General features: G+C 48.5%; 1 protein-coding gene across 1 annotated transcript; it reads right to left on the bottom strand.

The window, feature by feature from the left end:
- Positions 1–285: 285 nt before the first annotated feature.
- Positions 286–13670, bottom strand: LOC111528287 (proheparin-binding EGF-like growth factor). Its single transcript, XM_023194981.1, has 6 exons — positions 13329–13670; positions 12957–13130; positions 9674–9851; positions 2966–3121; positions 2101–2191; positions 286–1723 (listed from the first exon to the last, which is right to left on the bottom strand). Exons 1-5 carry the CDS (start codon positions 13372–13374, stop codon positions 2119–2121), a joined length of 627 nt encoding a protein of 208 aa, XP_023050749.1. The 5' UTR covers positions 13375–13670; the 3' UTR covers positions 286–1723; positions 2101–2118.
- Positions 13671–27589: the final 13919 nt, after the last annotated feature.

The raw sequence follows: 27589 nt of genomic DNA, 5'->3' as shown, positions 1-27589 counted from the left end.
CTTATCTCAGAGATAGCATGGTATAAGTACCAAGACAAAATAACTGGAGCCAGACTACTAGTCCCAGCTCTGTCATTTACTAGCTGTGTATCCTCAGGCAAGTTACACAATCACTTTGAGCCTCAGTTTCCCCTTCTGGAAAAATGGGACAGTAATAGTACCTGCATTACAGAATTGTTGTAGTAGTATACATAAATAGGCCTGGTATAGAGCCTACCACCAAGTCAGGGCTTAGGAAATAACTAAGTTAAACCAGTTCCCAGTTAAAGCAAACAGACAAAAGGATATGGAACAAGGGTTATCTTTATTTGGATTGCAAAGTATAAATGTGAACCAGGTTTGGAAATACAAGTTGTAACAGTCAGAAATGGCACCAGAAACTTCCAGAAAGGACCATGACAGCATACCTTTGTCGTTTTGGTGAGGTGGGTGGGATTATACAAAGCCTTCCCCACCTCCAACCTTCTCGGTAGCAACTGGCAGGTAATCAGTTACCAAGAACAGTGAGCTCCAATGTTCCCTGTTCCTTCTCAGCCTTTTGCTTTGCTAATACCTTCTCCAGACTGTCCTCTGCTGCACTGACCCCTGCATGGAGTAGCACCAGAAGAATGGCAGGAGTTAGAGAAATGTCTTGACACAAGGGAAAGTGAGTTCCCACGCTGTGGGCCTGGGGCCGTGGGGGTGACGAACCAGGAAAGCTACAGGCATGGAAGCCCAACCTCTTCTGAGACTTGACAGGGAGAGGTCACGGGGAGACACTGATATCTGTTACATTTTGATATCAGCACCTTGGGCTTTCAAAACACAAACGGTAGACAAAATCGCCTAGGCAAGACTGCAGTCCAACTCATAGAGTGGCTCTGACCAAGTTAACCCCTACATCCTGACCATACAGAACTCCCCAGGTGGCACTCTGACCACGGAAGATCTGCAGAGATGTAGACAGACAATAAATTACTACAGATGAGTCACAGAACCATCCCAGCTTTGTGGCAAGGGTGGGTGGCACTGAGCCAGATTGTGGGGATGAGGAGTGGAGGGCCAGGAAATTGCCAAAGTAACAGTCTAGGCACTTGAAATATTATTGTTAGATTGTTAAAAACTAAATAAATTAACATACATAGAATAAAATAAATATATAATTTAAGAGGCATTTACAAACAACAACAAAAATAGTTGTTATTTTTCCATCTGGGAAGAAGTCCCAAAATTCAGTTCTCAGGCTTGTGGTATTTCACAGTTAACTCATCAAATCCAGCGCTGGAGGCTCCCAATGGCAGATCCCTTGGTGGTACTTGAGTACATGGCTTCTCAATCTTTGTTGCTTTCTTCCAGTTCACAAATCTTTCCTTCTTGCTCTCCTTCTTCTTCTTCTTTTTTTTTTTTTTTTCAGTCAAAGATCCTGGAGCATATGGAATTTAACCGGCATTCTAATCCAGAAGTAAGTGCTTAAACAAACTTATAAGGGGAAGTGGGGCTTGGTGGAGGGGAATCAGAAGGGCATGAAGGTCCCTTGCTTTTGCTTTCTTCTTACCCAGATACCATCAGACATACTCTGTTTGGCACTTGAAGGCTCTGGTATTTTGGCAAAGCAATTATGGGAGGCCCAATCTAGATGGCGACTGGGGACGAAGGAGTCTTTGTGGCTAGATGTGAAGTCTTTCCCCTCTGCAGTCTGAAATCACCTTGTGTCTTCTCAGAGGTAGCAGTCCCCAGCCGATTCCTAAAGCACAAAAGGAAGGCATTTAAAGCCAGGTCTAGTCTAAAGAGGTCTTAAGATTTTCCTGGTCCAGTCTTTTTTATTTTTAAACTTTTTGAGACGGGGTTTCACTCTGTCTCCCAGGGGAGGGGAGGAGAGGGGAAGGGAGGGGATGAGGGTGGGAGAAGCTGTCTTCTCAGGCATCTCTCTTAGGTGTCTCTCTAGCAACTTTTACCTTAAATGAAGCACTGAGTCTTTTTGAAAATAGTTCTGCAATGGGATATTAATGTCACAGTGGCCTGGCCCCCAACCCCTCAATGAAAAATTCAGCGCCCACTGAAGCAGAGCCAGGAAAGGGGACAAAGGATAATCATGTCATGGGGCAAAGGATGGAGCATTACCTTGAGCACAAGTCTCTCTCAGTGGGAATTAGTCAAGCCCAACTTCACTTTCTCTTCATTTTCCACATCATAACCACCTCTCCTATGGTACCTGAGGAAGATAAGTTTTGTGAATAATCTCTGCCTGCTATGACAAAGTACAGGTCCAGAGCAGGTCCTTCCAAAGAACTCTGCCATGGTGGTTTCCTCTACTACTTGGAAAAGCCCAGACACAGTAAGGCAACCCAACCACTGGTCAAAGGCCCAACTGCCCTGAGGAACTCCTGTCTCTAACAGCAGGATGCAATTTACAGAGAGCTTTCACCTCATTTATGTGATCCTCACAACATCGTTATGAGGTAGGTGGACAAAGATTACGATCACTATAAGGTTACAATCCTCAGACAGATGAGTTACACTGCTTGAAAACAGGCATAGAGTGCTTGGTGGGTCTCCCCCGAGCTAGAGCATACCTGGATTAGAAGCAGGGCCTGAAGTGCAGATGCCTCGGGAGTGGAAGGATATACCACTAGCACCACCCACACCTTGACTACCAAACCACATACTAATGCCATCAAAGAACAGCTAGGAGAAAGAAATGTGTGACAAAGTGATTCCATGAGTGGGTAGTTGGGTCGCAGAGGCAGGAAAAGAACTCCTGTAAGGAGCAGAACCTGCTATGGCCTCGCAAATTTGACCCTGGGCTCTAGACATGGGACTTATGTCATGCCAGAAATACCAGGGTTTTGGAGAGTCTACACCCCGGAGCTAGCCCACGATTTGGAGAGATTGAGGGAAGTACATGTGATCATGAAGGAGAGGGCCCAGGAGGAGGAAGAATGGGAGTGATTTGCAGAAGCAGTCTGCAGGGGACTCCAACACTCACCTAAACATGAGAAGCCCCACGATGACCAGCAGACAGACAGATGACAGCACCACGGCCACCACGGCCAGGATAGTTGTATGGTCATAGGTATATAAGCGATTTTCTACTGGGAGGCTCAACCCATGACACCTCTCTCCATGGTAACCCGGGTGGCAGCTAGTTCAAGAAAAAACAAGAAGGAGATAGAGTTAGTGCTTTGGCCTCTCTCTCTTGGCAATGGCCCACCTGCATAAGCCAAACCCCATTCCTCATACCCTCAGCCTGTCAATCCCTGACCATGATCCCTGCCCATCCTCCATCCTTCTCCTCTAGTATAAAACCCTTTAAAGTGCCTCTGAAGGCTCTATAGCATTCCTCCCTCACTTGACACCCTCCCCTTTTCCATTTCCTCTGGTTCTCTGGGCTGAGAATCCTGTTCCAGGCACGGAAAAAGCAAGGGAGGACTTGAAGGCCTCAGTTAGATATGTTCCACGTGTGGCTGATTTATGACATGTGTGTTCAGGCGTTAAACCACTTATGAGGGCTTGGGCACAAGAGCTGGTAGGCTGAATTCAGGGATTTGTATCACTCCCTCCAGTGAGGCCCCTCAACATTCTGACCCAGAAATAAACCCAGCCTTGCCCATTGTGCTTCCAGCATCCAGTCCCTCTCCACCGCTGCCCAGCCTATTAATAGGCCCTGTGCCTCTGCCAGGAGTCGTTTTTCTCAAGTTTCCTTCATTTAACTCCAGCTCCCCCTTGGTGCAGGGCCCAACTTGGGAGCTCAACTCTGGCCTTTGGCCTCTGAATGCTGAGCTACCAGGCCTCTTTCATCACAGGACAAACCAAACAAATTAAGTAACATCTTTCTGCCCAGCTGCCCTGCCAGAGCATGGAAGAATGTCAGAAACAATCCCTTGGCTCTCCTCACTCAAGAAATAAATCACATGGCAACTGCCTTTTCTTTTTCTTTTTCTTTTTCTTTTTTTAAGACAGAGCCTTGCTCTGTCGCCCAGGCTGGAGGGCAATGGTGCAATCTTGGCTCACTGCAACCTCCACCTCCTGGATTCAAGTGATTCTCCTGACTCAGCCTCCCGAGTAGCTGGGATAACAGGTGCCCACTACTACACCCAGCTAATTTTTGTAATTTTTTAGTAGAGATGGAGTTTCACCATGTTAGCTAGGCTGGTCTCTAATTTCTGACCTCAGGTGATCCACCCGCCTCGGCCTCCCAATGTGCAGGGATTACAGGCGTGAGCTACCGTACTTGGCTGGCAACTGCCTTTTCTAACACAAAGCATTTCCTTGAAGCTCTTAGAAAGACTCAGACATGCTTACAGTTGAAGAAGAACATTCACATCCTTTCCTTTATCTGAGCATCCCAGAGATCCTTTGATGTAGGTAGGAGCCCCATTTTACAGAAGGGTGGAGTAGTTTTCCCAAGGTCACACAGCAAGGCAGAAACTAAGATGTAGCTGTAGACTGACTCTGAGCTCAGTGTGCTGCCCACTCACACCTGACAACTGCCTACCCTCCAGGCAGGGGGCACAGTGGCACTGTCTGGGGACTCTGGACCACCAGCTGCTGAAGGAAGCACCAAGAATCTGGTGGCCCTCTTTTCTGAGCTGTGCTTTCTCTGGGAAGGAAGTGTTTTCTCTGGTGCCTCAGAACAAGGAATCCCTTCTTCCTGCGGACAGAGCACCAGGGAAGCTCCAAGAGACAGACTTGTCCACAACCGGCAGTGGCAGAGGGGCCAGGCTGGGTGGCACCGCATACTTGCCTTCCTGTCCTGTGCCTCTCCCTGCCCTAGTTCCTCCTGGGTACTTTGAGAAACCACCTCATTGCAGGATTAATGTAAATCAGGCCCACTATACACACAGCACAGTCCACAGTTCCTTGCCCCGCCTCTCCATGTATCTGTCCCATCAGCCCATGTAGGCATAAAAGCAACCCCTATCCTGCCAGGGCATGGAGGACACTTGCAGAAGCACCCCTGGAAAATCACTTGTGCACAGCAGTTTATCATTCACAAGCCACTAGCCTTATCTACCAGCTCAACTGAGCCTCCTAACATTCTGGTATGCAGGTACAACCCCATCTTACAGATGGAAAAGCTAAGATTGAGGGTCAGAGAAATTAAGTGATTCACCAAAAGTTGCACAACTAGGAAGCAGCAGGGCTAAGACTAGGAACAAGTCTTGGCAGATTCCAAATTCATCATTCCTTCCACTCTGACCAATGCAGAACAGTGCAGGTAACTCCAAGAAAGCGTATCTGATAGGCTCCTGGGGGGCAGTCTGACCCTTCTCTCTGACTATGTTATTATTATTTATTACTCATAACTTGAATAATAAAGAATAATAACTAGCAATCATTGAAGGCTTACCATGAGCCAAGTACTTTGTGCTAACTGCTTTACAAGGATTATTTCATTTAAAGCCATCTCTGTGAAGGAGAAGTTACTAGCCCCATTTTAAAGACGGACTGAGGCTTAGCCTTTGTTAAATACCTTGCCCAGGGTTACAAAGCTGGTGAGTGGTAGAGCCAGGATTCAACCCAGCAGTTTGGATGACTTCAGAGACTTTGCTTTCCCGGGAGGAGGGAAGCTGAAGTTGAATCTGTTTTTCACTTCCAGTCCATCATTCAAACTCCACAGGTAGTTACTCAGAAGATAGAAATAAAGTTTGGCCTCAGAGTCCCGCAATTCAGTTACATAATCCCTCCACCCCTACCCTGAGTCAAAAGGATAATAATGCAAACATCCTAATATTACCTACCTCCCCCTCCCTTTGCAGACAACTCCTGGCTTCCCCAGAGAGGGAGGGGGAATGAGTACATTCCAAGCATCCCAGGGTAGGGGCAAAATTTTGTGTCTTGTCCAGAGCCAGCCACCATCAAACTAGGACACATTCTTCCCACCCATGTCTGTGACCCATTCCAGAACTTGTATTACAACAGATGCAAGAACCCTCTAGGGTCTAGAGACATCTTCCAATCTGGATTTCTCCACCTTTACCCCAGAAGGTGGAGGGGACACGTCTGGATGGAGGAGACTCAGAGTACATGAGTTCCAGACTGGTTCTGCTGCTATTTCTAGCCAGGTAATTTTGGGCAAGTCACGTTACCTTTCTAAACATTGGTTTCCTCATGTAAAATACAGAGATAAGAAATGCCTACTTCACTAGAGTATTGTGAAAACATAAAATGAGGTAATACAAATGAAAGGGTTTAATAAAGGCCAAGTCCCACATTGTGTGAGTTTTTATACAATCAGACTCCAGAGGTTACTGCCCATGGCCTGAGAAATGGGGTACCCAAGTCAGATGGAGCCAAGAGAAGCGGGATCGCCATTCCTTCTTAGCACCTGGGCAGTGAGGCCAAGCAGAGCCCCATAGCCTGTCTCTCCTCCAGCTCTGAGTCCTCCTCAGCCCAAGTGTCCCCAGGATTCCTCCAGCCACAGGAAACTCTGCAGCCAATTTCTGGGTCAGCAACCAGTCAGGAATCCCAGGAAACTACTCTTTTTTTTTTGAGATGGAGTTTTGCTCTTGTTGCCCAGGCTGGAGTGCAATGGTGCGATCTCGGCTCACTGCAACCTCCGCCTCCTGGGTTCGAGAGAGTCTCGTGCCTCAGCCTCCCTAGTAGCTGAGATTACAGGCACCCGCCACCATGCCCAGCTAATTTTTGTATTTTTAGCAGAGACGGGGTTTCGCTATGTTGGCCAGGCTGGTCTCGAACTCCTGACCTCAGGTGATTCACCTGCCTTGGCCTCCCAAAGTGCTGGGATTATAGGTGTGAGCCACCATGCCCAGGAGAAACTACTCTTTGAGGGCAACTTTTGGCTGGTGACACAAAAAGGGTTTTCCTGTTCATGGCAGCTGCAGAGGGCTAGTTTAGGAAGCCGGGTAGCCTCAGTCTCACCACAGTAGCCTGGACACACCTGGGCTAGTGGTTCCTGGGTCTGGAGTCAAAGAAGAGCCACAAAAATCCCCAGATGAAGGTCCGCAGATGTCACATTCCCCCAAACCAGGATTTCTGTCTTCTTGCTGCTTTCTGCCCTGAGTAGCAAGGGCAGGAGACAGTAGGGGACCCTCCCAGACATGCAATCAACCCCCTGAAAATCTGCCTAGGAAGTGGTGGCTCACACCTGTAATCCCAGAACTTTGGGAGGCCAAGGCAGGTGGATTACTTGAGGCCAGGAGTTCAAGACCAGCCTGGCCAACATGGTGAAACCCCACCTCCACACAAATTTAAAAATTAGCCAGATGTGGGGGCGTGTGCCTGTAACACCAGCTGCTCAGGAGGCTGAGGCAGGAGAATCACTTTAATCTGGGAGGCGGAGGTTGCAGTGAGCCGAGATTACGCCACTGCACTCCAGCCTGGGTGACAGAGTGAGACTTCATCTCAAAAAAAAAAGGGCCAGGTATGGTGGCTCATGCCTATAATCCCACACTTTGGGAGGTTGAGGCAGGTGGATCGCCTGAGGTCAGGAGTTCAAGACCAGCCTGGCCAACATGGCAAAATCACGTCTCTACTAAAAATATAAAAATTATTAATTGGGCATGGTGACAGGTGCCTGTAGTCCCAGTCACTTAGGAGGCTGAAGCAGGAGAATTGCTTGAACCCAGGAGGCAGAGGTTGCAGTGAGCCGAGATCGCACCACTGCACCCCACCCAGCATGGGAGACAGAGTGAGACTCTGTCTCAAAAAAAAAAAGGAAAAGAAAAAAGAAAAAGAAAATTCTGCCCAGGAAGCTAATGTAAAGTTTTCAAATCATATTGCTGTGCTCTTAGGCTAGTCAAAGAATAAGAGATCTCTAGGACAACAGCTGCCCTCTGCCCTTTATAAAATGCTGCTCCAATTCGATAAGGACAGATACAGGAAAGAAAGATGAAAGCCAACACCCAGTGCAGCCTGAGGGCATGAAAAGCATGCTGGACTAGGAGTCAGGTACCTGAGACACTGTCTTGTTTCCAACTACTTATTTAGCTATTGACCTCAGGCAAATTACTTCCTATTTTCTGGCTCCAGTTTCATCATCTTTCAAGCAGAGGTACCAAGTCCTGCCTACGCAGCAGAGGGCTTTTGAAAAATCCCAGGAAACTATATCTCTCCAGCTCCTAAAGTAGTGTCTGCCACTAAATAGGAGCTTAACATACCTGGGCTCAACTCATATTATATATAAACACTGAAACTCTGGGACAAAGGAGAGATGACATCATTATAGTTATCACTATCCCTAGGGACCACTGGGAAGGTGGCCGGGCACCCATATCAGGTTCTTTGGGTTTAGGTGGTCAGCTGAGTCCAGCTCTCCAGGAAGGCAGCCTTATATAGCCTCTCAACCACACAGTGCAGGCCCCACATCCATCCACCAAAATGCCCAGGACCAATCTGGTATAGATAGATTCCTGGCCTCAATCCACCTTGACTACTTGAGTCACCTTCCTCACCCTGTACTAACGATGCCATTTTGCAAATTTAAGACGAACATTTCCTGCCCTGTCCCAAGACCTTGGGAAGGATATATGGGGGCTTTCTATGCCACTCTTAAAGAATGCCTTCTAATACCAAGCTCCTGACAAGGATGTTACAGGAAAGGATGCACAAGTGACTGTGGACATGGTGGGGAGTGATGGGTCTGTCTGCCAGCTGCTAAATACAGGGCAGCTCTGCTATGTGTGATCAGACAAAACAAGGAAGCTTTAAAAAGCCAAGGGATCTGCACCAATCACCAGTAGAAGGGATTGCAGGCACCCCGCCTTCTTGACAGGCTGGAGGCAGTGTACACACAATAGTCTCTTGGCTCTGTCCAGAGTCTCCCCCTAAGGCCCCCAGAGCCTGCCTCCCCACAGGGAAGGGAACGGATGTTTGCAGCCTGACGTGGGGTATTGGCCTCAGGCACAGTGGCAACATTATGCCTGCCAGAGAGCATGGCAGTGCTGTCATCCCTGAGGGGTTGCCAAGGCAGCCGTTTGCTGGGTTTGGCTTAGGAGAGAGGCTAAGGAACCCACAGCCCCTCCGCCCACACACCTACCCAGGGAAGGGGTGATGTTGCCTGACCGGGGGCTGATGCCTGCTGGGTCAGGTTCCATTTCCTGTGAACCCTGCACAAAGGAATTGTTCTCCCACACCATGGCCAAAGGCCAGTACTCTCCATGTCCCCCACCTCCTGGCCCTTGCTGGGGTAAGGAAGAAGAAAGAGAGGCCTCAACCTGCCACCATGATGATCCCTCTCTGTACAGTCCTGCCATGCCTTACAATCAACCCACATTTGCACACTCACACGCACATAAACCCAAATACACACATACCTATACAACATGCATCCAAATGCACCTCCTACCTTCCCTCAGGAGCTCTACTCTGCCCACGAAGCCCACTCTGCCATGTTTCCTACTGGCTTCTCCCTCCCAGAGTACGGCATCAGGCAAGAATGAAGGGCCTGCCTTCAGGTGCCAGCTGTCCTAGCCACATGCTCATTTCTGGGCAAGCAGGAAATGTCCCTAAGGATTAAAGCACGTCACAAAACCATACCACAGGAAATTGCATCCTATAGGGGGGAGGGGGCTTCCGCTGACTAAAAATATATTTCCTCTCCTCCCAACTTCCTCCCAGAGGTTGAGAAGACACTGGGTGAAATTATGAATTCAAGGAACAGTGACAACGAGGAACAGCCACGTGGCTGACAAAGTATGCTGATGAGATTCAGCCCTGGGGAAGGGGCACTTACATGCAGGAGGGAGCCCGGAGCTCCTTCACATATTTGCATTCTCCGTGGATGCAGAAGTCCTTGTATTTCCGAAGACATGGGTCCCTCTTCTTCCCCAGTCCCTTGCCTTTCTTCTTTCTTTTCCCGTGCTCCTCCTTGCTTGGTGTGGCCAGTGCTTGTGGCTTGGAGGATAAAGTGACTGTAGGAGAAAAGCACCCTGTTAAAGTCTGACTCTTTGGGAAGAAAATCAGAAGAGCATAGTGCTTGAAAGGAGTATATACTCTTTGATCCCACCTGAAGTCAGAGATCTGGGAAGGTCCCTTAGCTCAGTGCCTCCCAAGAGGCAGAAGGAAGAGCAGGAAGATTGGGCAGAACCACCAGAAAGAGGGAACCTCAGTAGGAAGTAGAAGCTAGTGTGGGTCCCAAGGAAGGCATTTCACAGTCTCAGTGTAAGAGCCTCATTCTCAGAATGCTTTTGTTGAGTAACTGCAGTTCACTGGGCAATTCTACCAACTCTACCTCCACCCCACTGTCCACCTTACACCCCCATCTCTTACTCCCCCGCACTGACTTCGTTCTATTTTGGCCTTCAATCAGCCTCATTTCCTGATGCTATACTCAGTGACCCACTTGCAAAAAGACAGTGTCACACACAAAAACTGCTTCTAGAGAAAGTACTTGGAGGTTTTGGGGTTGGAGGGCTCCTAAAACAAGAACAGTGTCCATGTGTTCAGGTGGTCTCCTCCGGGGCACCCCTTAGTATCATGAGCCCAGGGCAGAGCCTGGCTCAGGAACAGCAAGCAGGCCAGTCTGGTCACAGCCTTGCTTTTTCAACTTCAAGCAAAATATTTAACCTGCACGCCCTTTACAGCTCACCCACTTTCTCAAAGATTCATTCATATTTAACCCCCAATGTCCTGTTTATAGCTCTCTGGGTTGGGGGGTACAGGGTGTACAAGGGATAGAAAAATGGAAAGTAAGGAACTGTCCAGAAGGAACTGGAACAATGATGACTCCCCACTTCTTTCCATGCTTCAGAGAGACTGGGGGAAAAACAACCTCACCCAGACATCCAGTTGGGATTGACTATGGACTATGCCCATCAGCCCAGTCCCACCCTCTTATCCCCCATCAGGAAAAAGGTACCCATATCCATGGCTACAGCCGTGTGTCTAGCAGAAGGGTGAGCACGATACATTAGACTAGAGACTTAGAGTTTCAAGCTAGAGGGACTTCAAAGAATACCATGTGGCCAGGAACGGTGGCTCACGCCTGTAATCCCAACACTTTGGGAGGCTGAGGCGGCGGATCACCTGAGGTCAGGAGTTCGAGACCAGCCTTGCCAACAGTGGCAAAATCTCATCTCTACTAAAAATACAAAAATTAGCCAGGCATGGTGGTGCGTGCCTGTAATTGCAGCTACTCGGGAGGCTGAGGCAGGAGAATCACTTGAACCTGGGAGGCAGAGATTGCAGTGAGCTGAGATCATGCCATAGAATTCCAGCCTGGGTGACAGAGTGAGTGAGACTATGTTTAAAAAAAAAAAAAAAAAAAAAATCATGGCAGGCAGAGTGACTTACTCAAGGTTATGCAGGATTGGGATTAGAATTGTGGTCTCTGGACTTCCTCCAATGTCTTTCCTCACCACACCAAGCTGCTTCACACACCCCCATCTCCTCCCTCTCACAAGTCTGGAGCACCTGAGATGCTGATCCAGGCATGAATGGGCTCTGAAGTCCATAGATCTGTGCTCCAATTTCAGCTATATGACCGTGGGCAATTCACTTAACCTCTCTGAACCTCAGGTTCTCAGTAAAATGTGGATAGCAAGAGTAACTATCTCAAAAGGTTGCTATAAGTGTTACATTAGCCAGGATAACATATCAAGTGCGTAGAACACAGTAGAAATTTAATAAATGGTAGCAGTCATTTATTTTAGGTGGTAGGATCCCCAGACCTGAAAAGTAGTCCTTGCCCAGTAAAGCCAAGAGAAGGAAAGAAAGAGAAGTAGGTGCCAGCAGCCCCACAGTCCTTCATTTCCTCTCATCCAGTCCCAGGCCCCCTCAGAGCTCAGAAGGCGATACAGGTGGTCAGAGGAACCCAGTGACCAGAGTTTCGGGGAGAGTAAGGCAGGGGGGCCAAGCCAATCAGAAAGGGGAGGGAGAAGGTGCAGGGTGACAGCCAGGCTCCAGCCATGGACAGGGAGCAGTGAGTCAGGTCGGCAGAGGTATGAGGAGCAGCCATGTGGGTGGGGGGTGGGGGTGGGGTGAGTCACAACCCCACCCTGCCCAGCCTAGGAGGAGAGGGCCAGGAGAATCCAGGCTGTTCAGGCCATGGGCAACCCCAGAGGGCCACTGGGAGAGGATGAAGTATGGGAGCCCAAGCTCAGTTTTGGAGCACGTGCTTGATTTATACAAAGTAGAGAGAGTACCCAAGGGAAGCTCCTGGGAAGGAGGGAGAAGGGCAGCTGAGGAGCAGGTGGAGCTAGAACAGGTGGGCATCTGTCCAACCAAATATAGTCATTCCGGGATACAGTGCTGAGTCCTTGCTCTACGCTGGATAATCTCCTCAGGTCTGGAGGCAGGAGAGCTGGCAGGCTCTGGACTCTGCCCTGTGCCTGTGCTTGGCTACAGCCAAAGAGGCTGGTTGGAGGATTCTACATAGCCCTCCCCATTTGGAGTCGCCTCAGGAAAGCAAGGTGCTCAGTATGCCTGCAGGTTTCCGGTAGCATTCAGAGATATCCAGCATTTTAATACAGCCCCCTAGAGGCCCAGCGTTCACCATTCACAGCCTTACCTAGGGCGGCCAAGAGCTCCTCATTCCTCTCTGTTTCCTTAATCTGGAGACAGGTGGATGGAGGAGGCTAACACTGCACACTTTCTATAGAAGTGCCTGGGCATCTTCTCATCTGTTACCTCTATTTTATATACAATAGTCATTTGATGACGGAATTAGAACTGGCGCCCATTTTTACATAGTAGCTCTAGGGAAAGCATCTCAACCATTCCTTGTTCCTATCACTCAGCTTACCTAAGAAGCACATAACGACCCCAGACAACTTGCCTGTTTCAGTTTGCCCCAAAGTACCCAGAAGGGCGGCAACCTAGCAGGCGAGGCAATGACGACAGAGAGAGTGGGACCTATATTCCAGGATCCCCCAGTGCCCTTCAGGCCGATCAGCTTTTCCCCGAGGTTCTCCATCAATACCCTCAACCCGCAGTATTGCCCAAACAGCAAGAATCTTGGATCTGCTTATTCCTCAACAGCCCACCCCGGTCCGAGGATGGGCGGCCTCCACACCCACCTCTCAAAAGGTCCAGATCTGCCTCTTGCAAGTCACGGACTTTCCGGTCCCGGCCGCCTCCTAGGGGTAGCAGCTGGTCCGTGGATCCAGTGGAAGGGTCCGGGTTGCTGGTTCCAGCAGCTAGCCCTCTCCGAAGCTGCTCCAGGCTCTCGCCAGTCACCAGTGCCGAAAGAACTGTGGGCGAGCGGCCAGGCCGCATCAGACACCCGCCCAGACCCCCGACCAACACGCACCGATGCCGACGCCCGTCCGCCAGAGCGCAAGGGCCCCACCAAGTGGCCCGTGCCGGGTGCGCTGCGACGACCTTCCCCCATGCCCCCAGCACAGCGCCCCCATCCCCCCGATCTCCGGGGGCGTCAGCAGCCCTCTTACCTGCAGCCAGAAGGAGCTTCGGCACCACCGACGGCAGCAGCTTCATGGTCCCGCACCGAGAGGAGGCGGCGAGGCACCAATCACTTTCGAAGCGGCGGCCACTGGGCGCTGGCACCGGAGCTGGGCGGTGGGACTCAGGAGATTCCGCTGGGCACCGTCTGCCGCCCGCCTCTGCTTGCAAGCCTGGCCGGGACCCCGGCGCAGCTCGCTCTTGTTGAGTGTCTTTCTTGGTCACTCCGCCCGCCCGCGCGGCCGCCCAACCCCGCGCGCCTAGGTCAGGCCAGCCAGCAGCGTGGCCCGCGTAGCTCCTTCGGCCGAATGAGCGCTGCCCGGCGCGCGGCCGGGAATAAGGCTCCCGGAGGCGCCGAAGCTCCGCCCCGCCCGGCGCCGCCCCCTCCCTCCTCCCGTGCTGGGAAGCTCGCCCGGCTCGCGGCGCCGGCAGCTCAGCCCCCGACCCCGCGGGCGCGGCGGGGGACTGGGCGGGAGGAGGGGGCGGCGCTCACATTTTTTGGGACCAGGCCGAGGCAGCCGCGGCCTAATTGTGGGTAGGGCTGATGACCGGCAGGTGGCGGGGAGAGGTTCCTACCTTTCCCCAAACGCCTGTCGCTCTGCAGCCTTGTGACTGACTGCTGAGCTGAGTTCTGTTCCGGGCCTGGCCTCTTGCTGCGTCTCAGCTCCATACCAGGGGTCTCCATCCCTGTCACCCTCTAAGTTTCAGAAGCCCACCTTTTGGCCTACCAACACGGCAAGTATCAAATAATAATTAATTCATTTATCATGTAAAAATTAGACACATGAATGCCAGCCGTTCTCATAAACCCGAGATAACCAGAGTTGAAGCTGCAGGTAATTAGTATCAATCCAGCAAAAGCAAAGGAAGTTAGTACTCTACCAGTCGCTGGAGTGGCTTCCTCCCATCTTCCCTCAGGGGACATTAAGATTTTTGAACTATGGGTTGTAATTCCCAGGCTTCTGAAATTGGAGAGACACAGGTTGTGAAACAAGCCTTATTCTTTTCCTTGCCTTTGACTGCCATCTTTTTCCTCAACATAAAAAATGAGCCTCCCTCCCATAGGACCCAGCTGGCTAACCTAGATTGCTGTTTCACAGGCACCAGGTGTTTCTCTTCCAACCCATGTGCTTTTACAGGGGTCTTCTGGAGTCACTGTTCTGACCCAAAGAAATGAGTCTCTCAGTAGGTATTTCAGTTTCCAGAGACGTGGCTGGGGATAGAGTTGTTTGACATAGGGCTGGGTTGGCTTTCAGAGCTCTGAAATTGTGCCAGATAGAGCACTTGCCTGATTCTGCCTGTATGTAGGGATAAAAACAGGCCTGCTATTTATACACAGTCTATCCCACTGTCCTTCCCTATCCCCACCTTTGCAGGGGTCAGTCTGGCCCTGCTCTCTTAACTTGCTCCAGTAACCCAGGCCTAGGTTTCCATAGTGCACTGGAATCACTACAGACCTGAGTTTGAATCCTGCCTTTGCTACTTACTGTGTGACCTTGGACAAGAAACTTAATTTCACTGAGCCTCAGTTTTGACATCTCTCAAATGGAAAAAATAATAACAATAATAATAATGACTACTTTGTAGGGAGCTTTTTGAGAAATGAATGCGGGAACACACAAAAGTAGTATAGTGCCAGGCACACTATAAGCTTTCAATAAATGTGACTCATTATTATTGTTGCTGTTAATAATAATCACTAATCACTTGACCACTCTATTTCCTTAGAGGCCTCTTTTCTCTCCCTTCCCGAGATCCCTTGCCTTCCCCAGGCCAAATCTGAGGCTTTATGGTATAGTTGGGCTGGTTTCAGACGGAAGCTCACCTGTCACCTATTTGGCTAAGAGCCACTGTTAGATTATCCTTTTGGGTGATCAGTATCGGGCCTAGGACCTCAGTGCATGGTCACCGCCCGGGCCATGCCTTCGTCAGCAGCTGCCTGGCCACCTGCTTCCCCAAAACAAAGCCACCTTGGGGTCAAGGCTTTCCCCAGGGGAGGGTGGAGAGAAACACTTCCTGACACACGGTCAGATCACCCCCTTTTCCCCACCCTTGCCAGATTCACACCCTGCTCTCCTGTCCTAGCCTGCCTTTCTCCCTTCACATGCTCTGTCCTTCCGCCTTCTCACCCCCACATCAGCCTCGGTCCCATTCATGGGGCAACTCCAAACTTTCATCACACCTGGAGCCTCACCCCAGCTAGGTTTGTGTGTCAGCCAGGTTTTACAGGAAGGGCCTGAAAAAAGAAGATAAAAAGCTTGAATTGTATTTGGGACAGTCACTTCCCCTCTCAGAACCTTGGATGTCTCTGAGCAAAGAAAAGGAATCACAATTCATGCTGAGGCAACCTCATTAACTCAATTATTCCATAAACATTAACTGAACATTTTTGGGGGGCACTGGGGACATAGAAATAAATAAGACAGCCCAGGACCTGCTTTCACAGAGCTTATATTCTATAGTAGAGAGGCAGCACATTAAGGAAATAAACAAGGAAAGGCATATCCTATAGTGATATCTGCTAAGAGGAAAGTTAAAATACAATGACGTGCTGTAGGATAATATGTTTCAGTGCCCAGGATAACACTTTAGACTGATTAGCAAAGCCTTCTCTGAGCAGGTGACATGTAAGCTGAGGCCTGAATGAGAAGAAGAAATCAGACTTGGGATCATCCATGACAAAAATATTCCAAGATGTGCAAATAGTGCAGACTCTGAAGTAGAAAAAAGCTTGGAACATTCAAGGAAAAGCAAGAGGGCCAAAAAAGGAGAGATATGGGATGATATTGGAACAAAGGCTAGCAACAGATAAAGGGGACATTATAAGCCAAGGTAGACACTGGATTTTATTAACCATTATTGTGAGAATCATATGAGATGTAAATGAGACAGCACTGTCATGCAGGATTCCTCCGTATCGTCCCCTCTTCCTGCTCAGGTCTCCCCCATCTGCTCTCTGGATGTCAGGTTGTCAAATGCCAGGAACACAGTTCTAAGGAAGCAGAGTTCAGATGGACAAGCCTGCTTTTATTGACTGTCTATTGACCATGAGCAAACTGAGGCTTGGAGACTGATTAGCCCTGGGCCACCAGTGAGTCAGAAGGGGGCAAGTGCAGAGCAGAAACCCTAGCATCCTGCTTCCCAGCCCACGTGGGGTTCCTGGGCCTCTAGAAAGGCAGGCTCCATGGGATTCTGAGTGCTGCTGACTCACTGCTAGGCCAGAGTTCTTGATTTGGAGCGAGCACTTGCTTACCAGTGGGAAGGGCTTTGAAGAAAGGGGTGCTAGTGGTGACAAGAAAGGAGAGAAGGAGACTTGAAGAGAAACCAGAGTTCCTTCTCCACTGTGGTCCAGATTTCTATACAAGTAGATTGGTTCCCCCAAACCTGGCTGTGCACTGGAATTATCTGGGAATTATTATTATTATTATTACTACTACTACTACTTTTTTTGAGACAGGATCTCACTCTGTTGCAAAGGCCAGAGAGCAGTGGTTCGATCTGAAATCACTGCAGCCTTGAACTCCTGGGCTCAAATGATCCTCCCGCTTCAGCCTCCCAAAGTCCTGGGACTATAGGCATGTGTCATAGTGCCCAGCTGTGGGAGTTTATTAAAGATAAAGAGCTGTAGGCTCTACCCCTCTACGCCAGTCCTCTTAAATAAAAATCTCCTGGGGTGGAGCCCGAACATGTGTACTTTAGGCCGGTAATTCTGACATCAGCCCTGTTCAGAAGCACTGGTCTACGTGATTCATCAGGATAACACGCCAAACATCTGAAAAAAAATCTGAACCTCTGAGGCAGAGGAGCTTTCAGTAATGACAATTTCCCTGTACTCAACACTGCACATGCATTATCTTGCTTGATCCTCACAACATCCCCCAAACTAGACACTGTTATCATCATCTGCATTTTAAAGGATTGAAGCTTAAAAAGGTAACATCCCAAGGTCACCCAGCTAGTGAGTATCTCAGCCTCAATTTGAAACCCCCTTGTTCACTTGGGCTTGTGCTCTCCTGAGCTCAGCACTCAAATGGATGAAACGACAGCCGCCATCTCTATGCTTCTGTGGATGGTTTTACTGAGGTTCAGTCCTTCATCTCTCTTGAGGGATAATGATAAGAATCTGTGGCTCACTAGGCTGGAAGGAGGATTAGGTAAGGACAGCAAGGCAGCTAATGAAATGGATATAGTCTTGGGAGTAAGATACTTGGGGATTCAAATTTTGGTTCTTTTTTTTTCTTTCTTTGAACACATTATTCAATTTCTCTTACCTACAGTTTGCTCATCGGAAAAGTGGGGACAATAATAGTAGTTATTATTATAGGGCTCTTGTGATGATTCAGTCATATCATGTGTATAAAGCAGAATATGATGCCTGGCACATAGTAGGTACTTACTCAATGACAGCTGTTATTATGACCAAATTTTTTCTTGCTTGCTTTCCTTTTTCTTTTTAAGTGGGAATTTGAATAAAATGTTGGTTTATCATGAGCTAGCCATCCTCAGAGATGAAGTGCTCCTTTCTGGGAGCTGGCCATGCTTATCAAAGAGATGCTAGATCTGCAAGGCCACCCAGAGTTTTGGAAACCTCAACCCAAAAAAGCAACTCAGGCTCAGAGGTCAGAAGGAAGCTGTGCCCGCTGTGGGAGAGGATTCAGCTGCCTTATCACTCCCCTCTGACCAGAAGTGAGTCCTGCACAGCCCTTGAGCTCTGCCGGGTTGGGGAGAGGGGTAAAGAAGGGCACCGCCATTGAGGGTGGGTCTGACCATGAGCCCAGAGTTACCCAAACCTGGAAAGTCAGGATGAGGGGTCATTGCTCCTTGGCCCAGGCTAGCTTCTCTCACCCCATCTGAGACAGTGAATCAAGCAGTTTGGGCATACAGCTGGATTCGATTAGAACTCAGACCTGCCCTTTGGAGTCCCCGTGTACCTCCTTATGCTGGCTGGGCACCTGGAAGTAGCGTGCTTCATGCCTATTCAGGGATGAACAAGCTCTGCTGCCTGATTGTTTGGGGCTAGGATCCATTTGAATAGGATGAAGGATAGGGATGGATAAGATAGGGAGAGGCTTTTGGAGGTGAGGGGATTTCAGGAATCCCTATCATCTCCAGAAGATGCTGAGGAAGGAATATTTATAATGTGCTGGATCCCAAACCATCCTTCTCTATTTCTGGGCCCATTTTTGTGACTTCAAATGATTAACATCTCCAGACCAAGGACTTTGCCCCTACAGCCATCCCCTCTGTATTGGCCAGCACAGAGAGGAAGTGATTCCTCCCTCATTACACGACCCATCTCTCTCTTCAAGCCTCAGATTCCTCAAGTGAAAAATGAGAACTTGAAACAATTACCATGCATTCAGGTGCCAGCCAGTAATGTTCGTCATGAATGTTTGCTGTCATGTTGCTGTCAAAAGACTTGAGGAGGCTGGGCACAGTGGCTCCTGCCTATAATCCCAGCACTTTGGGAGGCCGAGGTGGGCAGATCACCTGAGGTCAGGAGTTCGAAACCAGCCTGGCCAACATGGCGAAACCCGGGCTCTATTTTTTAGTACAAAAATTAGCCAAGCACTTTGGGAGGCCAAGACAGGCAGATCACGAGGTCAGGAGATTGAGACCATCCTGGCTAACACGGTGAAACCCCATCTCTACTAAAAAATACAAAAAACTAGCCGGGCGAGGTGGCGGGCGCCTGTAGTCCCAGCTACTCGGGAGGCTGAGGCAGGAGAATGGCATAAATCCAGGAGGCGGAGCTTGCAGTGAGCTGAGATCCGGCCACTGTACCCCAGCCTGGGTGACAGAGCGAGACTCCGTCTCAAAAAAAAAAAAAAAATTAGCCAAGCATGGTGGCGGGTGCCTGTTATCCCAGCTACTCAGGAGGCTGAGGCAGGAGAATCACTTGAACCTGGCAGGTGGAGGAGCTGTGATGGCACCACTGCACCCCGGGCGGGGCGAAAAAGCGAGTCTTCGTCAAAAAAAAAAAAAGGCTCGGGGAGACAATTCTATAACAATCAACAGTGCCTGATTTAGAGGGCATGATAACCTTTCTCTCTGTGTCTCAGCTTCTTTGTCTATAAGTGGGGAGAATAACAATCTACTTAGGAGGTTCTTGTGAGATACTGAAGGAGATAGCATCTCTGAAGTGCTTGGCAAAATGAAAAGCCCTATATAAATAGGTCAGAGCTCCTGTTAACTTGTTAACTTTTCCGGTGCTTAACCTTGGAATGCGGTCACATCACATTCTGTACCAGGAATGTACAAGTTCGGTTACTCTTAGAAAGGCAGTTGCAGGTCTGCAGTTTAACAATTTCACATTATCCATTTGCTCGTTTTTTATGGCTAAGGGTTGATCTAAGACAATGGTTTGCAAAGAAGGAGGTACTGCCCCCTAGGGGACATTTCAGGAATTTAGTTGTTACTGACTGGGGAGTCCTCAGGCATTTGGGAGTAAAAGGGGTCAGGAAACTACCTGCTTTTGAGTGTCCTACCAGACACATATCGGTAAAAATCTTGGTTATAATAACTTGAGCCTAGAATCATCTCTAATTTACACAAAAATATAACAAGAGTTTTTGCAGTGACCTTCAGGAATGAAATTAGTGTGAATTGTTCATTTTGGTGATATCTGAGCTACCAATACAACGCACCTGTTATCAGTCAGTATTTATAGCTGTGACATTCAAGGGAAGTCTGTGTGATTGTAATCAATGGGCTACTTCATTCAGATATCTGAGTAGTTGTGAGCAGGCATTTGCCAATTGAAGTAATGTTATTTTAAAAATCATTTTCTCTTTTATATTAATTAGAGTATTTTTATTATTTTGTAGAGAGAGGGTCTTGCTCTGTTGCTCAGGCTGGGACGCAGTAGCACCATCATGGCTCACTGCAGCCTCAGCCTCCTGGGTTCAAGCGATCCTCCTGCCTCAGCCTCCTAAGTAGCTAGGACTATAGGCATGCATCACCACACCTAGCTAATTTTTAATTTTTGTAGAGATGGGGTCTCACTATTTTGCCTAGGCTGGTCTGAAATTCCTGGGCTCAAGCAATCCTCCCACCTTGGCCTCCCAACTTGTTGGGATTAAAGGTGTGAACCATCACACCCAGCCATTATTAATTTCTTTACAGTAAATGTACAGACAGAATATTATCTTTAAACTTCATTTCAGGATAGTAAAGGGATGTTAACAATATTATTTGTCATAAAAAAAGAAAATATTGATTCTGAAAGAATTGAGAACCACCAACACAAGAGATACTCACATGAAAAGCCTTTCTATGGCTGGGTGTGGTGGCTCATGTCTATAATCTCAATACTTTGGGAGGCCAAGGTGGGAGGATCACTTGAACCCAGGAGTTCAAGACCAGCCTAGGCAACATAGTGGGACCCTGCCTCTACAAAAAAGACAAAAGTCCCAACTCCGCTGAGGTAGGAGGATTGCTTAAGCTCAGGAGATGGAAGTTGAGGCTGCTGTGAGCCATGATCGTGTCACTGTACTTCCACCTGGGCTACACAGCAAGACTGTGTCTAAAAGAACAACAACAACAAAAAAAAAAGCTTTTCTATATATCCCTTGTAAAAGTGCTCTTCCAGATACTATTCCATATAAGGTCCCATGTAATAAATTCCTCTGGTAATGCAGTCTTGACTGTCATGGCTATCTGGTATAGGTACTTCCTTTTATTATTAGATAATAACAGTTGTGGAACTCATATGTTCTTTTTTTGTTTCAACTGCCAGGAAGCTAGCTCACAGTTAAGTTTTGAGACTCAGTTGCAGTTGTTATCCTTAGCCTAGCATTTTGAGGATAATTATTATTATTTTTTTTTTTAGACAGGATATCTTGCTCTGTCACCCAGGCTGGGGTGCAGTGGCGTGACCACAGCCTACTGCAGCCTTGACCTCCCAGGCTCAAGTGATTGTCCTACCTCAGCTTCCCAAGTAGCTGGGACTACAGGTGCACCATCTTGCCCAGTTAATGTTTTTGATTTTTAGTAGAGTTGACATATCACTATATTGTCTGGGCTGGTCTCCAACTCCTGAACTCAAGTGATCCTCCTTCCTTGACCTCCCAAAGTGTTGGGATTACAGGTGTGAGCCACCACGCCCAGCAGACAATTTCTTTCCCTTCCAATTTGATTTAATTATGAGGCTCTCTAGTCATTCTTCATTTTCATTTTGTTTCAGAGTTAGGGTTTCTCTCCATTGCCTAGGCTGGAGTATAGTGTGTGTGATGACAGCTCACTGAAGCCTTGAACTCCTGGGCTCAAGCAACTCTCTTGCCTCAGCCTTCTGAGTAGTTGGGACTACAGGCACATGCCACCATGCCTAACTTAAAAAAAAAAATTTTTTTTTCTTTTGGTAGAGGTGGGGTCCGGCTATGTTGCTCAGGCTGGTCTCAAACTCCTGGCTGCAAATAATTCTCCACAAAGTGCTAGAATTATAGGTGTGAGCCACCTCTCCCAGCCCATTCTTTAAATATTTACTTGTTATTTATGTCTTTTTTTTTTTTTTTTAGACGGACAGAGTCTCGCTCTGTTGCCCAGGGTGGCGTGCAGTGGCACAATCTCAGCTCACTGCAAGCTCCACCTCCCAGGTTCACACCATTCTCCTGCCTCAGCCTTCCAAGTAGCTGGGACTACAGGCGCCCGCCACCACGCCTGGCTAATTTTTTGTATTTTTTAGTAGAGACAGGGTTTCACCATGTTAGCCAGGATGGTCTCGATCTTCTGACCTCATGATCTGCCCCGCCTCGGTCTCCCAAAGTGCTGGGATTTCAGGTGTGAGCCACCGTGCCCAGCCATCTATGTCTTTTATTGTAAGCCACCTTTAAATCTTTTCTGGAAGTAGGGGGAGCATAAATAATGAATGTGAAACTCAAATATCATGCACCTGCAGTCTCCCTCCTAGTACTTTCTGAGTCTGGAAGTCTAGATTGGAGGGGCCTGGAAAGCCTAAGTCAGAGTAGTTGATGGTGGACTCAGGTGGTCTCATCCTGCAGACTCGATGTCTCTGACACCTCATCCTCTTCTCCCTCAACGGCCTTCACCTTTATGAAGGAGTGTGGGCACTGTGAGGAGTCGAAGCAGATTCCAGCTATCAGAGCCCACTCCAACTTGTGGTTGGATCTTGGTGGCCTGGGTTAAGAGGGGGTCAGGGAAGGGCACCCAAGCTCTGGGCTCACAGAAGTCCAAAGCTACAAGTGGAGAGACTCCTTCCACCCAACACACACTCCCCTAGCATGCTGTCTGCATCCCTCAGAGCAGAGGCTCTGAAGCTCAGGCTGAGGCATCAGACTGACCCCGTTTTGAACCCTGGGTGCACTCGCTCCTAGCTCTGCTTTGGGCAGGATACCTCTCTGAGCCTCAGTTTCCTCGTTCAGAAGTAGGAATGATACCTACCTCAGAGGGCTTCACTATTAGGATTACCTCACTGAGATAATCTGTGCAGTGCTAAAGCAGCACCTAGAACACAGCAAGTGCTCAGTACCTGGCAGCAGCTGGGTATCCCAGTCTACCTTGGATTGGTAATTCTCATGCACCTGTCTGCTTCCCCAGTGTTGAGCTCCTCCAGGCAAGAGTGTGCATTAAACCTTAGCTCCTGACTCGCAGGCCCAGGGACCATGGCAAACTGCTTAATGTCTCTGAGGCTCAGTGTTCTTACTAGTAAAATGGGGATAATGAAGTATACTTCAAATTTTAGGTGTGAGTAAAATTATTAACAGTGGTCATTTTTGGGTAAGGGTATGATGAAAAAATTTATGTTTTGTAAGCATTTTTCTCCTATGGGCATTTTCTGTTTTTTTCTTCTGTAACAGACATGAAATATTTGTGATATTTGTGTATTTTAAGTCACTTTTCAAAATATGCTGCTTCTTAAGAAAGCCACCGGGTGTGGTGGCTCACACTTGTAATCCTAGCACTTTGGGAGGCTGAGGTGGAAAGAGCTCTTCAGCCCAAGTGGTAGAGACTGCAGTGAGCTGTGTTCGCACCACTGTACCCTAGCCTGGGCAACAAAGCAAGACCCAGTCTCCCCACCTCCCAAAAAAAAAAGAAAAAGAAAAAAAAAGCTTAAATGTATTAAGTGCTTACTGTATTTTAGGCATTGCTCTAAGCACCTTTTTTTGTTTTGTTTTGTTTTTTGTTTTTGAGTCTTGCTCTTGTTGCCTAGGCTGGAGTGCAGTGACATGATCTCGGCTCACTGCAACCTCCACCTCTCGGGTTCAAGCAATTCTCCTGCCTAGCTGGGACTACAGGCATGTGCCACCATGCCCAGCTAATTTTTGTATATTTATTTATTCATTTATTTATTTTTTTGAGACAGAGTCGTGCTCTGTTGCCCAGGCTAGAGTGCAGTGGCGTGATCTCAGCTCACTGCAGACTCCGTCTCCTGGGTTCAAGCGATTCTCCTGCCTCAGTCTCCCGAGTAGCTGGGATTACAGACACCCACCACTGTGCCCGCCTAATTTTTGTATTTTTTATTAGAGACGAGGTTTTACCATCTTGGCCAGGCTGGTCGCGAACTCCTGACCTCATGATCCACCTGCCTCGGCCTCCCAGAGTGCTGGGATTACAGGCATGAGCCACCGTGCCCGGCCAATTTTTGTATGTTTAGTAGCGACGGGGTTTCACCATGTTGGCCAGGCTGGTCTCAAACTCCTGACCTCAGGTGATCTACCACCTCGGCCTCCCAAAGTGCTGGAATTATAGGCATGAGCCACCGTGCCCGGCTTCTACGTACTTTATACACATTATCTCTAATTCTCATGGCACTCCTCTTGAGGAAGTTAGTATTAACACCCTAGTTTTATAAATTGGGCTTAAGGAAATTGTACAATTTGCCCAGCTTGTTGTAAGTAAACCTATAAATGTGATAAAATTTCATAAAACTACACACATACACAAATGAGTGCATACAGAAATTGATGAAATCTGATTAAGTCTTATAGTCTATTTAACAATATAGTACCTGTGTCATTTTTCTGGTTTTGATATTATACTACTGTCATGAAAGAAGTTACCACCAGAGGAAGCTGGATGAAAGCTGGAGATTTGCAATTTCTTGTGAATCTATAATTAGACTCACATTAATAAATATTTTAATCTATATTTATTTATATATTATTTTTAAATGAGTTAAACAGTAAGTTTGTTTTTGTCTTGTTTTGTTTTGAGACAGGGTCTCACTCTGTTGCCGAGGCTGGAGTGCAGTGGCACCATCTGGGCTCACTGCAGCCGCAATCTCTCTTGGGCTTAAGCCATCCTCCCACCTGTATTAGCACATGCATGTGCAACCATGCCCAGCTAGTTTTCTGTATTTTTTGTAGAGATGGGGTTTTGCCATGTTGCTCAGGGTGGTTTCGACCTCCTGAGCTCAAGTGATCAGCCTACATCAGCCTCCCGAAGTGCTGGGATTACAGGTGTGAGCCACCGTGGCCAGCCAATAAGATTTTTTTGTTTTGTTTTTTTAAAGTGTTGAAAACCTTGTAAGGTGCTGGGCATGGAGGCTCATGCCTGTAATCCTAGCACTATGGGAAGCCATTGCTTAAACCCAGGAGTTGGAGACCAGCCTGGGCAACATATGAGCTCCTCCCTCTATAAAATATTTAAGTTAGCCAGACTTGGTGGCTGTAGTCCCAGCTACTTAGGAGGCTGAGGCAGGAGCGTCACTTGAGCCCAGGAGTTTGAGGTTGCAGTGAGCTATGATTGCTACTGAATGCCAGCCTGGATGGCAGAGTAAGAAAAAAAAGAAAGGAAGAAAAAAAAGAAAGGAAGAAAAAAGAAAATTTAGATTCAGCAAAGATAAACCTTTTCTCCGCTTGCCAAAAGTGAGCAAGCCAAGCATCCTATTCCTGAGGCCACTCCCTCTCCCTTAAGGTACAGTGTACTGCATGAAAGTATGCTTTGAACCTTGGAAATAATCTACCCCAACTGTCTCCACTTACATGTAAGAAAATGGAGCCTTGGAGAAGGGAAGGGTCTTACTCAAAGACATCCAATAAGTCTGTGACTAAGCCAGGATGAGAACCAGTCTTTGAACTCCTACGCCAGGGTTTTTTACAGTGCCCACACACAGGGCTGCTCACCCACACAGCACTGCTCACCCACACAGCACACCTTCCCTGGGCCCTGCCTGGGAGATCACTGGTGCCCACAGGCCAACCCTCACCGGCCTACCCAGCTCAGGGCACTGAGGTCCACAGGTGGAAGTGAGACCTGGGGAGGGTGGAGGCATGGTGGCCCACTACTCCAGGCAGCACTGGGAGCCAGGGTAGTTGGGGCCACAGAAAGGGCAAGGATAGACACTCTGAACTTTGGCAGGAGTTGGGTGGGAAGGGAACATGTGCGTATGTGCATGTGGGGAAGGTACTCACGCCAAATCCTTGCTCCCATCCCCCTCAGGCGCCTTTGAGTCACTTGTCCATAATGTCGGTCACATTCTTGAAGGGAGTGGTCACAGGGGTTCAAGGCCCATTCAGGCCCTAGGCCAGTTTCTATTCCTCCTGGCAGTGAAACTACCTTCTCATTCAGACTCAGCACCCCTCCCCAACTGGAAATGTAGTGACATACTCTTCTAATTCCTGCCCTGGGACCTCCTTGGACCAGACGCAAGGCTGGGGGGAGGGCCAGCCTGGGTCCCCTTTCTCAGGGGATGGATTCTTGGTTTTCAATATGTGGGGTGTGGCTGACCTACATTCAGATGAACCTGATTGGCCCTCCCTTCCCCATCCTGTCGTGCTTCCCCAACCCCCTATCCCTCCTGGCCATTCCGCGGTGGACCAGGGCAAGGCTGAGGATACAGGATCCCTCCCTGCCATCTCGGCATCTCTATCTCCTCGCCCCCCGGCAGGTCCGCAGCCACTGAGCCTAAGGAAGCGGCCCTAGCAATCTGGTCTGTGGGGAGCAGCGCCCTCGTGTGGTCTCCAGGAGAAGCGCGGCTCTTTTCTCAGCCCCGTCCTTTGTACGCTCTCTCATTGAACAAATATTTATTGAGAGCCACTACGTGCCAGGCGCCGCTCTAGGCTCCGCAGCCAAGACAGATACCTGCTCCAAGGACTGTGCATTTCAGCGTGCGTGTGCGTGGAGAGTCAGGCAATAAATGATAAACAAATACATAAATGAGGCAGTTACTGGTAGTGGTAACTGCTAGAAAGAAAATAAAACAGAGAAATGTGATAGAGAGTGACCCAAGAGAGAAACTTAGGATAGGATGGAAAAGGAAGGTTTCCGCGAGTAGTTAACGTCTGAGATGAGACCTAGGTCACAGATTGTCATGCAAGGATATGGGGGAAAGGCTTTCCTTACAGAGAAGATAGATCCTGCAAAGACCCTCAGGCAAGAACAGGTTTTGCAGAACAGACTAAGGCCAGTGTGATTAGAAAGGAGTGAGCGAGGGGAGGCTGGTGTGAGATGCCATCAGAGAGGTGGGCTGGGGCCAGGGTGTGAATCTTGCAGGCCATGACAAGGAGCTCTTCCGCCTCTCCTCCTTCTCCTCCTCCTCTTTCTCCTTCTTCTTCTTGTAATGGGAATGTGTTGGGTGAGTACTGAACCGAAGAGTCATGTGGCTCAACTGCCTGTTGAAAGGACATGTATGGTATGGAGGATGGACTTTGGGCAAAGGAGGAAGAGTGGAAGCAGGGGGGTTATTGCAAGAGATTACAAAGCTACTGAAATAATTCAGGTGAGAAATGATAGTTGTTTGGATCAGGGTAGCAGTGCTGGAGGTGGGGAGATGTGGTTGGATTATGGGTATATTTTGAAGATAGAGTCAACAGGATTTGCTAATAATGGACCACATTTTCCTTTGCTCATTTAGCTCCAGCTCCTTCACTCACACCCCCTAGTGGGTTCCTCCATCCTCACTGGAAAGCTGAGTCACAAGGGCAGATTCCAGGGACACAGCTAAATTGGGGAATTTCAAGGTGTTGTTGGACAAAAGAATTTAAGACTCATTAGCTGGGCAGCCAGGCACAGTGGCTTACACTTGTAATCCCAGCACTTTGGGAGGCCAAGGCAGGTGGATCACCTGAGGTCAGGAGTTTTTGAGACCAGCTTGGCCAACATGGTGAAACCTTGTCTCTATAAAAATCAGCCAGGTGTGGTTGCACATGTCTGTAATCCCAGCTACTTGGGAAGCTGAGGCAGGAGAATCACTTGAACCCGAGAGGTGAAGGTTGCAGTGAGCTGAGATCACACCACTGTACTCCAGGCCAGGCGACATAGGGAGACTCCGTCTCAAAAATAAAATAAAATA

Source organism: Piliocolobus tephrosceles, chromosome 4 (assembly GCF_002776525.5).
Source record: "Piliocolobus tephrosceles isolate RC106 chromosome 4, ASM277652v3, whole genome shotgun sequence".
Classification (NCBI taxonomy): Eukaryota; Metazoa; Chordata; class Mammalia; order Primates; family Cercopithecidae; genus Piliocolobus; species Piliocolobus tephrosceles.
The sequence above is the reverse complement of the archived record's forward strand: the minus strand, read 5'-3'. Positions and strand labels throughout refer to the sequence as shown.